This window comes from Leptodactylus fuscus, chromosome 4, assembly GCF_031893055.1.
Source record: "Leptodactylus fuscus isolate aLepFus1 chromosome 4, aLepFus1.hap2, whole genome shotgun sequence".
NCBI classification, from domain to species: domain Eukaryota; kingdom Metazoa; phylum Chordata; class Amphibia; order Anura; family Leptodactylidae; genus Leptodactylus; species Leptodactylus fuscus.
This window is the reverse complement of record NC_134268.1, coordinates 73,191,088-73,207,832: the sequence shown is the minus strand read 5'-3', so window position 1 is coordinate 73,207,832 and position 16,745 is coordinate 73,191,088. Positions and strand designations below refer to the sequence as shown.

Below are 16,745 nucleotides of genomic sequence, written 5' to 3'. Positions count from 1 at the left end.
AAACTTTATATCACTTTTCCTCAGCTAACAACGGAATACATTAAAAGAAAAAGTACCATTACTGTTGATGGTCAGGAATCTGCCTCAGTCAGCACTCCCGGGGACAGCAACACTCTGGATGTGGAAGGGAAACTGTACCTGGGTGGACTGCCGCCAAGCTACACAGCTCGAAACATTGGAAGCGTAAGGATGGCTTAGCTTAAATTAACAATGACTATTTTCTGACCAATTATGATAGAAGAGGGGGCGCTGTCTCTGAGAGTAATGGGCAATGATGGACATTGTGTTCCCTGGGAGGTAACCGTCCTCCAAAATCATTCTTACATTCCATTACTCTCACCATACCTGTGAATGCAAATATAAACCCCAGGGAAGACAACTTTATGGTATTATCGTCTACATTTATTCTATATATAACTGAAATAATGGGGCACATTTATCAAAGTCGAACTTCACACCGTCTTAAACCATGAATCCCGATCGCAGCTTTTAGACACAGTTATGAATCTGTTGTACAGATCTTCATAAATAATGAGTATTTCTAGAAGCTCCAAAATTTGGACTCACCATGAGACAAATATTTTGTGCAAAACATGTAGACAAAAATCTTTATTCGCAGGCTATAAGGGGCAAATATTTGGCGCATCAAAGACCTTACAATTTTTGGCAAACCATAAGCAGACACAAATCACCTCTCTCTTATTGAGGAGACAAATACAGTCCTATGAAAAAGTTTGGGCACCCCTATTAATCTTAATCATTTTTAGTTCTAAATATTTTGGTATTTGCAACAGCCATTTCAGTTTGATATATCTAATAACTGATGGACACAGTAATATTTCAGGATTGAAATGAGGTTTATTGTACTAACAGAAAATGTGCAATATGCATTAAACCAAAATTTGACCGGTGCAAAAGTATGGGCACCTCAACAGAAAAGTGACATTAATATTTAGTAGATCCTCCTTTTGCAAAGATAACAGCCTCTAGTCGCTTCCTGTAGCTTTTAATCAGTTCCTGGATCCTGGATAAAGGTATTTTGGACAAACAATTCAAGTTCAGTTAAGTTAGATGGTCGCCGAGCATGGACAGCCCGCTTCAAATCATCCCACAGATGTTCAATGATATTCAGGTCTGGGGACTGGGATGGCCATTCCAGAACATTGTAATTGTTCCTCTGCATGAATGCCTGAGGATTTGGAGCGGTGTTTTGGATCATTGTCTTGCTGAAATATCCATCCCCGGCGTAACTTCAACTTCGTCACTGATTCTTGAACATTATTCTCAAGAATCTGCTGATACTGAGTGGAATCCATGCGACTCTCAACTTTAACAAGATTCCCGATGCCGGCATTGGCCACACAGCCCCAAAGCATGATGGAACCTCCACCAAATTTTACAGTGGGTAGCATGTGTTTTTCTTGGAATGCTGTTTCTTTTTGGACGCCATGCAACGCCTTTTTTTATAACCAAACAACTCAATCTTTGTTTCCAAAATGAAGCTGCCTTGTCCAAATGTGCTTTTTCATACCTCAGGCAACTCTATTTGTGGCGTACGTGCAGAAACGGCTTCTTTCTCATCACTCTCCCATACAGCTTCTATTTGTGCAAAGTGCGCTGTATTGTTGACCGATGCACAGTGACACCATCTGCAGCAAGATGATGCTGCAGCTCTTTGGAGGTGGTCTGTGGATTGTCCTTGACTGTTCTCACCATTCTTCTTCTCTGCCTTTCTGATATTTTTCTTGGCCTGCCACTTCTGGGCTTAACAAGAACTGTCCCTGTGGTCTTCCATTTCCTTACTATGTTCCTCACAGTGGAAACTGACAGGTTAAATCTCTGAGACAACGTTTTGTATCCTTCCCCTGAACAACTATGTTGAAAATCTTTGTTTTCAGATCATTTGAGAGCGGGCTGTCCATGCTCGGCGACCATCAAACTTAACTGAACTTGAATTGTTTTGTAGAAAGAAATGGTCCAAAATACCTTTATCCAGGATCCAGGAACTGATTAAAAGCTACAGGAAGCGACTAGAGGCTGTTATCTTTGCAAAAGGAGGATGTACTAAATATTAATGTCACTTTTCTGTTGAGGTGCCCATATTTTTGCACCGGTCAAATTTTGGTTTAATGCATATTGCGCATTTTCTGTTAGTACAATAAACCTCATTTCAATCCTGAAATATTACTGTGTCCATCAGTTATTAGATATATCAAACTGAAATGGCTGTTGCAAACACCAAAATATTTAGAACTAAAAATGATTAAGATTAATAGGGGTGCCCAAACTTTTTCATAGGACTGTATATGGTGGACAACAGGAATTTATGGTGCATGTAGTAAATTGTTGTAAATTCATTACACCATTTGAAACATAAAATCTACACCATATTTGTTCATTTTTGTCTCATTAATGTATCATAAATTCTGGTGCACATTTTTGAAAAGTCTCGAGCCTGTCCCATTTTTATTTCCTTACTGGTGCACACTGTCCATAAATATGTCTTAAATGCTGCACACAATAAATTTTGTGAAAAAGTAGACAGAAAAGTGTCAGACTTCTATTGATAAATATGCCCCAATGACCCAAACGACTCTTTCCCTCCTAGGTGACACACAGTATCCCAGCATGCATCAGCAATGTCACCATTAATGGCAAACAACCGGATAAGGATGGGGCTATTTCCATACATGCCGTCAACAAATGTTACACCTCTGCGCAACAAGGGACCTACTTTGATGGATCTGGGTTTGCTGCGTTAGGTAAGTTTTTATATTGATGTACAAATGTCATAATATGTCATATTGAACTAAAGAATCTCCTCTTTTATAACTGTTTGAAGTGACCCTCCCCCACCCTCATTTTACACACTACTCCCGTACACAGTAACATTCAGTGAGAGGCAGGAACAGCTCTCAATACGGGAAAGAGGGAGAAATGCAGGATTTCACAGAAAGGAGGAAAAATTTGTTAATCAAGTATATTGCAAAATTTATTTATGACACAAATACTGCCAGAAAATCAAAAGTTGTCTGAAAGTGTAGTTGCGCTTTAAGATCGAACAATTTTGCAATCTCATCCTGTAAAGAATTATGAATGATGTGGAATTAATCTAATTTATGGGTTTGAATGCCCGTCATCCTTAGGGAGACTTCACACGGAGTTACGCGCGTAATACATTGAAAGCAATAGGGAAAAAAGCCTCCCATTGATTTCAATGGGGAGCGCACGTATGCCGGCTCCCATTCAAGTCAATGGGAGCTGCTTTTTACGCGCTCATTCTGAACGTGTTTTTACGATCAGAATGAGCGCACCGTAACTCCGTGTGAAGGCTCCCTTAGGCTGCCTTCACACGGAGTAACGGCGGGCTCAATTTGAGCTTCTTTTTACAGGCGTAGAACTCCGAGGGTCGCGTTAATGTTGCATTCACGCAGCGTTTTTTTACGATGAGCGCATACGCTGCGTTTTTTTTCTCGCGTACACACTCCGTTAAAAACCGCGGAGCGTGTACGCAAGCAAAAACGCTGCATATGCGCGCATAGTAAAAAAACGCCACGTGAATGCAACGTTAACGCGACCATCGGAGTTCTACGCCTGTAAAAAGAAGCTCAAATTGAGCCCGCCGTTACTCCGTGTGAAGGCAGCCTTAAAGTGTTTTTGGGACTTATATGACTGACTTATTCCTTGAATAGGTCATCATTTGAAGATCGACCAAGGTCAAATAGAATGAATCCCCGCTGTTAAGCTGTTTGAAGCCACAGTGACCCTCTGTGAGCACTGTACACTTTGTCACATGTACTCTTTGTAGCTCAGTCCCATGCAAGTGAATGTGTCTTAGCTGGAATACTAAGCTCAGCTGCTATCAATGTATGGCACTGCACTTATGTCAGTGAAGAGGCTCCAGAGTTTGAGTTTACGGAGATCTCTTCTAACAGATGAACAGTGGCAGTCCAAGGTCCCGGGCCCCACAATCCTTTGAGGATATTTAGCTTATAGGACTGGAAAAAGTCCTTTAAGACAAGTTTTAAGTCAGGCATCTCCTGGTCTTCAATATATTTTCAATACATGTCTTCATCAGGAATATAACCTCTTCCTGACCATTATAAGATAAGATAATCCTTTAATAGTCCCACATTGTGGAAATTTCAGTATGTTACAGCAGCATAGTAATACAGGTACAGGATAATACACAGTAATATATTACAGACGTAGACACACATATGCTGAGAAGAGAAGATATACTAGGAGTCCATAGCAGCTAAGGAAAAATAGAAGAGAAAGAGGAAAAACCTCATGGTCATCGTCATAATCATTAGTTCTCTGTGCGGAGTGATCTTCGCTTGGTCTGATGTAGATTATACAGCCTGGTCGCAGTTGGAAGGAAGGACTTGCGATAGCGCTCCTTCTCACACTTGGGGTGAAGCAGACGGTCACTTACAGTGCTTATTACCTATAGGGAGCATCTAGGGTTTCATATATCTAATGTAAAGAACCCTTTTGTAATGAAGTGCTCATGTATTTCTTTGAAATGGTGTACTCTGGAATAAATAGGCTCTATTGCATTTTTTGTGCAGTGAAAGAAGGTTACAAAGTGCGATCAGACGTGAACATATCACTAGAATTCCGTACTACTTCATTAAATGGCGTTCTTTTGGGAATTAGTAGTGCTAAAGTTGATGCAATCGGCCTGGAAATTGTAAATGGCAGGGTAAGTCTACATCTACTTTTGTTGCAGTATACACTTCTGTACTTACTATAGACTTCAGTACAGTACTCAGACTTGCATGATGGACCTAAGTGCAGCTGCCATGTCTGTTACACTGGAAGTTTTACTTATGAGGACCTCTTCTTCCACTAAGAGGTTTTTGTAGGCTGATTTTGAGGTTCCTCAAAGAACACCTCCCATTCATTTCAATGGGAAGCAGTAGCAGTTTTTTTCCTCTAGCTGATCCACTGAGTCCACTCACACAGAGGAAAATGGTGAGGAATTTGGTGTGGAATTTCAGCGCTGAAAAAAAAGCCTTCCATTGACTTCAATGGGTTCATTTTTCTGCTTTTTTTTCAGCGCTGAAATTCCACACCAGATTCCTCACCATTTTCCTCCATGTGAGTGGACCCTTGGAGCAGACTTTTCAAAATCTGTTAAGGGGCACAATGTGGGACCTAGAGACTTCAGAGTGGAGATGCACTTGCTGAAATGGGCATATTATCCATACATGCTGTATACACTAAATGTGTTCCCTTGTTATCAGAATCAGAAGATGTCATGAAAATGGGAGTCTTTTGGTCTTATTTTCCATGAAAAGTGATCACTTCCAATTAAAATGAATAGGAAATGTGGAAACAACCTCATGAAAGCTTTCAGCTGTTTCTATACCTCAGATTTACTTTGTAGATAAGTGCCATCATTTTTATAGCTGGGGACAGCTAGCCCTGTTCTCCGTATAGGTGAGGCATCTATTTGATTATGTGTGTAAGGCCGGGTCCCCACGTAGTGTACACGCTGCGGTTTGGACGTGCGGAAACTCATCAGTAAAAAAACGTGGCATTTTACAATCACAGTATATCGAATCCCATCCACACCTTGCAGTAAAATATGCACAGCAGACACACTGTGATTTCCAATATTGTTGCAGTTTTGGAAATCGAAACATGTCAATTATGCCTATAGAGACACCAGTGTTTTCCCTATGGAAATATAGTAGAAGTATAATGGAAGCAGAAAGTCCACAGTGGAAACCTCTGCGGACTTTCTGTGAAAAGTGCTTTGAAAAAAACCACAATGCATTGCCACCACGGTTTTTCCCGCAGTGCCTTAGTCTTAAGCTGAGGCCCCACATTGCGGAAATGCAGCTTTTTTTTTGTTGCAGATTTTGTTGTGGTTTTTTGAGCCAAAGTCAAGAGTGGCTGCAAAAGAAGTGGGGAATATATAGGAGGCTCTTATTCTTCTACCTTGTGCTCAATCCGCTCCTGGTTTTTTAGACACAGACACAGATTTTTAGATTTTTCTGGTGCAGATTTTTCTGTTTCCATAATGTGGGGCTTTGGCCTTGAAAAGTAAAATTCAGATGGGAGATAAGTGATATTTTATAATGAATTAAAGGGAACCTGTCATGTAGAAAATGCAGTCCAATCTACAAGCAGAATGTAGAGCTGAACAGACTGATCTCTAGTTTTCAGGATAACTTGTCATTTTAATCTCTGCTCCTTGTATGCTGACGAGTCAAGGAGGCGGTCGTATCAGTAAATGACAGCTATCTCTGTATACACAGTCAAGGGGGAGGCTGTAGAATCCAGCTCCGTGACTTCACATGTAGCCTACAGATTGGTCTACATATTTCATGCGACGGTTTCCCTTTAATATTATATTGGTATTAGTGAAATTATTCTATAATGTAGCTGCGGCTTTCATTACTTCTATGAGAATTTGCTTAATTCCAAGTGTGTTTCATGTACGACAGGTTTTATTCCATGTAAACAATGGGGCTGGCAGAATAACAGCAGTCTACAAGCCAGAAGACTCCGCTTCATTATGTGATGGGAAATGGCACCAGATTCAGGCCAATAAGGTTAAGCACAAAATCATCCTTATTGTTGATGGGAACCCAGTACAGGTCGAGAGTCCTCATGTGCAGTCAACCTCTGCAGACACAAACAATCCCATATATGTTGGAGGTTACCCAGGTAAGAGCTTTACTGGAAAGATTTATTTATCACAGGGTTCGTATCACCACTTGCTAGTATACACTAGCTCTTTTAGATGTTACAGCACCCAGACTCACCATCACCAGCCTTCATAATAATATAGTGGCTTGTCTGATGTTCTCTTTAGTTATATGATCTTAGTGTGTTAACACAGCCCGCACCCTCCTTGTTATGCTTACATGCACGGATCAGTCTAGAATTTTCTTCAACCACATGGCAGGAAGAATGACTCACGACTGACGTGTCATATCGGGGGATTGAGGCTAACCAGCCGTTCTGCTGCTTCACTAAGTGTGTGGGTGTGTATATATATATATATATATATATATATATATATATACAGTATATATATATATATATATATATATATATATATATATACACAGAAAATGTCTTTAGGAATGCAGTGTCAGTGGTAAGAAATCCCAACTAAACATATACATTTACTTTAATTTCAAAGTTATTTATTGGAAAAAAAATCGCAGTAACAGAAAACATAGTAACTAATACAACAATCACAATACAATTATACAAAAGGAGTGCAATTCAGATACACCACAAAAATACTACTGTAGTACTCACCTTGCGAGACTGCTGCGGTTTCACCATGGTGGAAACTCCACGGAAAAAACGCAACATTTTACAGTCCCTGCAAAGTTCAGACCCTGCAAGAGTCTAGCGAATTCTATCCGCACTTTGCAGTTTTGGAAGTCGCAGCATGTCAATTATAGCTGTGGTTTCCATATAGGTATAATGGAACAGAAGTCCACAGAGGAAACAAACTTCGAACTTTCTGTGAAAAAGGCTGCAGGAAAAACTGCAATGTGTTGCGATCGTGGTTTTTCCTACAGCGCTTTTTTGCTGCGGCCTGCTATATAGGGTCTTAGATGTAATGTCAAAGTCAGCAAAGGCATACAACAGGTGATAAAGATATAAAGATTAGAGATGAGCGAGTACTGTTCGGATCAGCCAATCCGAACAGCACGCTCGCATAGAAATGAATGGACGTAGCCGGCACGCAGGGGGTTAAGCGGCCGGCCGCCGTCAAAGCGGAAGTACCAGGTGCATCCATTCATTTCTATGGAGCGGATCGACTGATCCGAACAGTACTCGCTCATCTCTAATAAAGATGGATTAACCTAAATCCATCTTGGGGAAGAAAATAGTGGGTGAGTAGTGCTAAAGTGTGAAGAAAATGGGCTTATTGAGAGTCTACCAGATGGAAAATGCATAAGAGATACACCCAGTCCTATTTCCCAAACAGAGTTGAAGACCGTATGGTAGACCTGGGATGCTAGCCTGTGGGCCCACTGCTTCCAAAATTATCCTAAATCCAGATCTGTGGGGGTCTGCCCCCTGCTAAACATTTGATACACAGAGAATGGAGCAAGAAGTGTTCTCTGTATAGTGGCAGAGCTGATCTGCAGTACTCAACCTGGCCACTACATAGAGAGCAGAGCTGTTGTGTCTTTCTCTGTTCTGTAGGTATCAGCTGCTGATATTCATCACCTCTCCTTACAATAGGTCAGCAATATTTTTAGCCTAGAAATCCCCTTTAAAGTTAACGTATACAAGAACATTAGGTGATTGAAGTTATAAGAATTCTCTGATATGTCATTCATTGTCTGTATCCCTGAATTTGGATTAACTTTTCTATCATACTGACTCCTGAGACCAACAGCATTAGTGTATATACTGTAGCTCTCTTTAGATCTTACAGGGTGTAATTTGGGTTTGGTGTTGCCTATGATCTGAAGAATAGATACCATTGATGCAATTTGTGCTTTCTTTTCTCTCTTGTAGCTGATGTGAAGCAGAACTGTCTAACCAGCCAGACTTCATTCCGTGGTTGCATAAAGAACCTGAGACTGGTGAAGGGCACACAGGCCGAGGCCAATGACTTCAGCAAATCATTTGAGATGCGAGGAGTCTTCCCTCATTCTTGCCCAGGATCAGAATTGTAAATGAAAGACATATTGTTGGCTTTAGACTATTCATGTACACAAAGGTTATATTAAGCAAGTGATGTTATATGAAATCTTCTGAGAGCGTGCTATGTCAGGCTGTGAGGTTACTGAGACACAGGCTTGTGCTTGAGATGCTGCAGCCACATAAAACACTAGCAGGCCATCTACAAGAAGATACTGAAATTGGTGCTAAAAAGACATTCCACAACCTCAACATCATATCTCAACTCAGGATCCAGATCTTGTGTAACAGAAATACCTCCAGTAGCATATTAATAGAATTAATGAGTATTGTACTACTGTGTCTGCTCAGTCTTTACTGCTGGATGATGCCGAATTGTTATTTTATTTCACCATTAATCATTTTACATCATTGCAAATCTGTCTTTTATATTTCAATTAAATGTGGCCAATTTGTTTTTATGGTGTTTTGTGGTATTTGTGATTGGTTTTAAGAATCAATGACCTGATTTCCTTAGTTGGAGATGGGATGGGATGTCACTTGTAGTTCTTTCTCTCTGTGTCTGTGCAACTAAATGCTGTGAGAGGGGAAGCAGAAGTGGAAAGCATCTAAACTGTCTCAGAAGGGCGAGCACAGAACTGGTGTCACACCAGGAAGATCCTGACAACTCAGATGGCTGGCAGAGGAAATGAAATACAGGAATTACTTTCTTCTTGCAATGGATCTAATATGCAAAATGATTATTACTTTAATTTTATTAAAAAAAAAGATACACATTACATTTGGGAGCTTTTTGTATTTACGATACGGTAGCTAGCATTCCTTAAGACTACAGGGCCAGACAAGAGCTCAGCATCTCTGCCTGGCCATGTCACACTGGCATAAACAGTGGCAAGACAGCCAATAAAAATGCAAAAGGAATAAGCAGTCTGGTGCACCGGAGATGCCTTCAGTGCTGCAAATTGCTCATTTGGATAATCAGATTTATAAAGTTCTCCTTGGAATGGAGGACCGAATAGGGAAATGAAATCACAAGAACAATCAGGTGACGTATCTAGCTGTCTGCTTACATACAGACTGGTGACAGACTTCCTTTAACCATCTTTATATCCTATTGATAGTGGACAGGGGAGGCTTCTGTTGTCGCCAGTTCTCTCACAGTCAGACACTAGAGAAGGCGGAGGGACATGGTTAATCTCAATGGACACATAAAATACCTTGTATTTTTATCCACATCAGTTGAATGTGATGACGAAATTAAACGGGTCTTTCTATAACAGATACAGGTTCTTTGTCAAGAACAGAGGTCATTCTACACCCAGGGCTGTTTTACCACATTGGTCAGCCCTGTAAGATGTTTGATAAGTGGGACCACCACATAATACAATGTCAAGGAACCCACACAATATACTATCCCCTCAGATACTCCTATATAATGCCTGTGCCCTTGTGTTACCTTTTGATAAATACATTACATAAAAAAAACAAAAAACAAAGTTATACTCACCTAACCCTATTCCCACAAAGTTGCTTGCAAATTCCAGCTGTAGTGATGTCTCCGTCTCAGCACTTACCACAACTCCCTGCCATCGGCTGAATTTGTATAGAGCTGATAGTTCCCTGCGGGAGCAGCGCCCAAAATGCAGTACTGTCCTGCTTGATTTGGGTCAGCTATGAGGTCCTCACTACAAAAGGCCGTAGGTTTAAAGGGGTTATCCAGTTTTTTTAAAAAATTGGATCAATTAACACTTGAGATATATCCTGTTTTAAATTCAGAACCATTTATCTGATATATTTTTAGGTCATTGTCTCTTAGCTGTGACATTTCATTTACACCCTCACTACCCCTCCCTGTGAGCAGTTCAGTCAGCATATAAAACATTACAGCAGTATGTGACCTTGGATGTGATGGTAATTTATTACCTGTGATTTTATTGCAGGGGAGAGTGAAGAAGAGAGGGGTACACAAGAGAGTGAGAGCAGGCAGATGAATCATGTGAAATGTAATTTGTTCACAGACTCACCTCATGTAAATAACAGTGATACAAGGAGCAACTAGTCAAGAAATGGGAGTGCAAGAGAACAGTGAGAATTTAGCACTGCTGTGGATGTGTTTGCAGATAATTTTTGCAAGCTGGATAACCCCTTGCCTACTCCAGGCTCATGGTGAGGTATTTGCTGGTGGTTTCTGTAACTCTCCATACAAGTGAATGCATTTACTTTTACCTGGATGCAGCAGCCATCTCTCCATTTACAGTCTCATCAGGTAGATGGGCTCATTTTCTATAAGTGTTCCTTTAAGTTATATGGACAGCTAGGACCACTCGGTTTCTATCTACTGTTAGTATTAATAGAAGAGAACATGATAAAACAACATTTACCGTATTTTTCGGACTATAAGACGCACCTAGGTTTTAGAGGAGGAAAATAGGGAAAAAAAATGTTGAAGCAAAAAATGGTAAAATATTTAATATATGGGAGTTGTAGTTTTGCAACAGCTGCAAGGCCACATTGACAGGTGACCCTGCAGCTGTACGGGGACGCATAGAGTGTTTTTTTTTGCGGGGCCAGAAGTACTTTTTAGTTATACCATTTTGGGGAATATCTATTGCTTAGATCACCTTTTATTGAAAAAAAAACCCGGTGGTTTATGATATATGATTTTCTACTTTTATATATATATATTCTAGGGACAGGAGGTGATTTAGAACTTTTATTTATTTCATATTTTTAAAGGTTTTTTTTTTTTAAAAAAAACTATTTTATTCCCCCCGGGGGCTTGAACCTGCGGTCGCTTGATTGCAAGTCCCATAGACGGCAATACAACTGTATTGCCGTCTATGGGACATTCTGTCTATTAGTATTAGGGCTGGTCATAGAGACCAGCCGCAATACTAATACAGCAGTGACAGGCCGGGGAGCCTCATTAGGCTCCCGGCTGTCACCCGAACAGGTCGGCTCCTGCGATATCGCCGCGCAGGAGCCGGCCTGCAACTTCACAGGTACGGGGCCGGTGGGGACCGGCCCCGGGGGAGAAGGGGCCACGGATACAGACTGCAGACCCGGCATCCGCTGTACTAGAGAGGCGGATGCCGGGGAGGGATAGACGCCGGGGCCTGAGACATCGCTGCCCTGCCCTGCATGAAGCCAGCGGCGGGGGGACAGAGGAGCGGAATAGCAGCATCACTCCTCCCGCTGCTGGCTTCATGCAGGGCAGGGCAGCGATGTCTCAGGCCCCGGCGTCTATCCCTTGCCGGCATCCGCCTCTCTATTACGGCGGGTGCCAGGCGCCACATTCGTACTATAAGACGCACCCTTCTTTTCCCCCCAAATTTGGGGGAAAAAAAGTGCGTCTTATAGTCCGAAAAATACGGTAAAACTAAACTGAGCTAAACATAAGACCTCGTAAACTGACCAATATAAAATGAGAGAACCCTACAGCATATATAAAAGATAAATGTAATGGCACCCTGCCCAGATTATTATGGTGCGCTCATCCTTTAAGGGAATGTGACATAATAATATCTTCATGTATTCTAGCAATAGATAAAGCACATTGCTAAAGAATTATTGCAGGAATTTAATATTTTTCATTCTTAAAATGCAATGCATGTATTTTTTTGTTTTGTTTGTTTTTTATTTAATATGAAAGCTACATTGATACTTGGAATTGGGAAACATAAGTACAGTCATATATTTACACCCCTGATGTGTTTCATCATAGGCATATAATATGACTTCTATACTAATACTTCTCATGCAGACACAGCAGAATATGTCCATGTATTCGGTATATATAAGAACATATGGATGCCACGGAGGGGGCCTCATGCCCAGAGCCCTCCATTATTAGACTGAACAAACTGGCAGCTAACCAAAGCAACTGGCAAAACCAGGCACTGAAGTCCCACCTCCAGAAACCCCAAGAAAACGTGTTTTTACGCATGGAGTTTGGGGACATACAAGATTGTTTATGAAAACATGGGGTGGTCCTAGCAAATTCTGCATAGGTGGCAAATATTCATATACCCCTGCAGTGGTTTCTGAAATCAAATCCATGTTGGCTGATTGATGGGTCAGTTTCAACCAAAAAAGGGGTTGTCAGGATTAGGCAACCCTTTTAAGCATTCAAAAGCGTTCTTCCAAAAAATTGCCATAAAGGTTGAACTGACCATGGAAAAATAAAAAAATAACCCTCTAGTCAGATCCCAGGTCCAGATGAAGTTTCAAATGATGTGGTCAATGCAAACCACATGGTAGCATGCCAAGATGCGATCCTGTACTGAGACCTCATACTGTCCTTTCAATGACTTACTAGAGTTCGGCACAGTAAAGATGAGATAATCGTCAGATATTAACCGCTATTTTATAGAATACCGATACACAGTTTGCTATAGAGTTCTATGCACATGAGAGCAGTACAGGGCAGAAAAACTGCTGAGAGTGAACATACTGACGGTATAGTACATAAAAGTCCAGCAGTAAAATGAGACAAAACTCAAATACTTTTTATCTATGAGATACAAAGAGAAATCCCATCTAGTGAGCATTTTCCATGGCTTCAGAGAGGTGATTATGATGCCGTCAGTATGGCTTCCCTATCTCTCCAAAGCAAGATAGTCTCTCTAGCGTTACATTAAGTTAAGCTTCACTTTCATAATCTCTAGTATTTGGAAACTAAAAGGAAAGTTCATTAAAATTGGGACATCAAAGGTTGTTCAGTGATATCATGAGACACAGATAACATGGATTTGACTAAAACAATCCTTAGAATATTGATTTTAACAAGCCCTAAGGCTATGAAGAGCTACAGAGGAGGAGGCAATGGATCTCATGTACAGTCATGCAATACTCATAGACAAGAGCCCACAATTCCATTGAAGATCAGCCTTCTTTGGGGGGGGGGGGTTCTATAAGTGTGTGCATAATCTATGGTTGAACTGAAAACGTCACTTAAAATTTGGGCTGGGGCAAAGGTTTCACTGTATTCTTAATAGCACTCTCATATAAACCATACATAGTATAAATGTGATCATTGTAACTAATGGTTAAGCCTACAATAGATTTCATTGACTTGACATATCCATCTTGTAGCATTCACAGATAGGGTATGGTTTGACCATGGAAGACCAAAGCAAAGTAGTTCTGCAGTGGGGGGTCCAATAATGTTTTCTATAATATTTTATTCCATATTATATCTGTTGTTAAACACATTTTTCCCATTGAAATTTCCACAATACAATTTCTGATAGCTTCACATCTGCCTCGGAGCCTCCATGGTAGATTCAACTTGTTTGATGCTTCCAGATATCATAGCAGAACCTGACAGAACGCATTATAAGGGTGCATTCACACTACGGAACGCCAGCGTGTATCACAGCCGTACACGCCGGCGTTACAGCAGGGCTGCCGGACACTTCCCATTCATTTCTATGGGAGCCGGCATGCGAGCGCTCCCCATAGAAATGAATGGACTGCTTTTTTCCATTCATTTCTATGGGGAGCGCTCGCATGCCGGCTCCCATAAAAATGAATGGAGCTGCTTTATACGCTGCTTATTCTGAACGTGTTTGACGTTCAGAATAAGCTTCAGGAAACGTAGTGTGAATGCACCCTTAGTCAATTGGGTGCTCTTGGTGTCCATGGAGGTTGTGACGCCCTTGTGTTGCAAGAAAGGTCCTTGCACTAAGTATGCGCCTCTACAATCACTGTCCTAGAGGGATTGAAACGTTTGCTCCAAAGTGTGATGTATGCTCCAGTAAAACTACAGCTGTATACGTAAAATAGAGCCATATTAGAACAGAACAGTGTCCTTTTGACTCAATGAGGGTGTATATGTCAGAATAAATTGGCATAGCTATCTAGTATATTTATGCTATTATTTTAGAGGAAACCAATATAAAACATACAGTGCTACTACGGTATACTTTTTTTTTTAATGTGTAAGTCTATGGATGACACATATTGAAAGCATCTGTTAGAGGTATACATTGGCAAATCCTTGCCAAATATTTCTGACATAGTCTACACCAGTGATGGCGAACCTATGGCACGCATGCCAGAGAGGGCACACAGTGCCCTCTATGATGGCACATGTGTTGTCGCCCAGATCGCTCACTAACGGGGAATCTGGTACAGGATTCCCCTTTAATGAGCAATTTCTGCTTTCGGCTGGATGTGCAAATTGACTGCAGAGTGTGACCTCTGCCCCGATGCAGGCGTGATGACGTAAGTCATCAGCGCCCGCTGTCAACAGGAGAAGGACGCCCGGCAGCTCTTCAGGTAAGTATATTTGTGTGTGTATACTGTGTGGGGAGGGGACTACAGTGGAACATTTACTACTGTATGGGGAAGGGGACAACTGTGGAACATTTACTAATGTGTGGGGAGGGGGACTACGGTGGAACATTTACTACTGTGTGGGGAGGGGAAACTACTGTGCAGCATTTACTACTGTGTGGGGAGGAGGGCTTCTGTGGAGCATTTACTACTGTGTGTGGAAGGGGGCTTCTGTGAAGCATTTACCATTCTGTGGCGAGGGGGCTACTGTGGACCATTTCATACTGGGTGGGGAGAGGGAACTACTTTGCAGCATTTAATACTGTGTGGGGAGGGGGAACTACTGTGCAGCATTTAATACTGTGTGGGGAGGGGGGCTACTGTGGATTATATAATCCTGTGGGGCAGATTGTACTGTGTATGGGGACCACTGCAGGAATGATTGTACTGGGTGAGGGCCACTGTGGGGCTGCAATGGTAGATCCACAAAGTTTTAAGGTTAAATTGCCGTGTTGGCACTCCACGATAACTTATTGGGTTTTGGGTTGCAGTTTAGGCACTCGGTCTCAAAAAGGTTCACCATCACTGGTTTACACTGTAAATGCAGTGTGAATGCATCATGTTTTTACTGTACAGTTTATGCCTCTGTTTTCTAAAAGAAAAAAAAAAATGCTAAAAAAAAAAGTATGCAAACTGTTGTAATGGGAAGGGCATCCATTTTACATAGACTTCAATAAGTTGCGTAATGTCCCACTGAGTAACCCCAGCAGGTAATGGGCCCTATTTTCTTACCGATCCCCATTACTGCTCACGGCGGCCTGCACTTCCCCTTCTGAGGAAGCAGTTGTGAGCAGGAGTGGGGATCGGTAAGTGAGGCCGCGAGCCTCCAACAAACACTGCTATCATTATACTTGAGGGTCTTTTCAGACCCCAGAATATAAGGATAGGAACATAAAAAATACTGTTACTTACGTCTCCTGCACTTCGGAAGTCTTTGGTCCTATTTGATGACGTCCCAGATGTCACACAGGCCAGGTCGGTGTCATTATGTGTTGCGATGTCGGCCTAGTTCAGATGATGTCTGGTCCAACATTGAAGAGGGCTGAAAGCGGGGAATGTGTTGGAGCAAGGGAGAGCTAAGTAACAGTGTTTTTTATGTTTGTATCCTCCTCTGGATCTCCGATCATTATACTAATTGTTCATGGTTGGTCCACTATGGGGCATCATAGTGTGTGCAGGGTCCATTATGGGGCATAATAGTATGTGTGCAGGGGCCATGGTCGGACATTATACTGTGTGGAGGGGCCACTATGGGACATTATACTGTCTGGAGGCCACTGTGGGACATTATAGTGTGTGTAAATGGGGATTTATACTGTGTAGGGGCCAGAAAAGGGGATGCAATGTGGGGGGGGGGAGTCAAAAGTTTGCTGGGGGGTCCAGTCTTTGCTGGATATGTTTGTCTGCTTTTTTGCAGCGCAGAAAACCGTAGTCTGCTACTGAAGTCAAAGGAATGAACTGTATAGTAAAAATAAAGAAATGTCTAATTCTGTATTTCTAAGGATCGTCAGTTGATGTCATATATAAACTACTTCATTGTTTTTGGTGTTGTATAGCAGTCTTATATACTAGGAAATGTTTTCTTATTTAAAGGATTATAAAATATCTGATATAATGATGAGCATGGCGGGAAAATAAATAACACCGCTACCCCCCCTCCCCACCCCCTCAACCACTCCAATAAAACACTGGGATCCTGCTGCTCTCTGCATCCTAGTCCTGGAAAACCACTTCAATGTACTTACCTCCCAACAGTATAAAAAATCCATCCA

General features: G+C 41.5%; 1 protein-coding gene across 1 annotated transcript in view; it reads left to right on the top strand.

Moving 5' to 3' along the window:
- LAMA1 (laminin subunit alpha 1) overlaps positions 1-9,073 on the top strand; it is a 135,306-nt gene extending 126,233 nt beyond the window's left edge. Inside the window, exons 59-63 of the mRNA XM_075270662.1 lie at positions 25-183; positions 2,609-2,762; positions 4,575-4,708; positions 6,462-6,684; positions 8,509-9,073. Coding sequence (XP_075126763.1) covers positions 25-183; positions 2,609-2,762; positions 4,575-4,708; positions 6,462-6,684; positions 8,509-8,669 — 831 coding nt within the window. The 3' untranslated portion in view covers positions 8,670-9,073. The remainder of the gene's footprint in view (positions 1-24; positions 184-2,608; positions 2,763-4,574; positions 4,709-6,461; positions 6,685-8,508) is intronic.
- Positions 9,074-16,745: the final 7,672 nt, after the last annotated feature.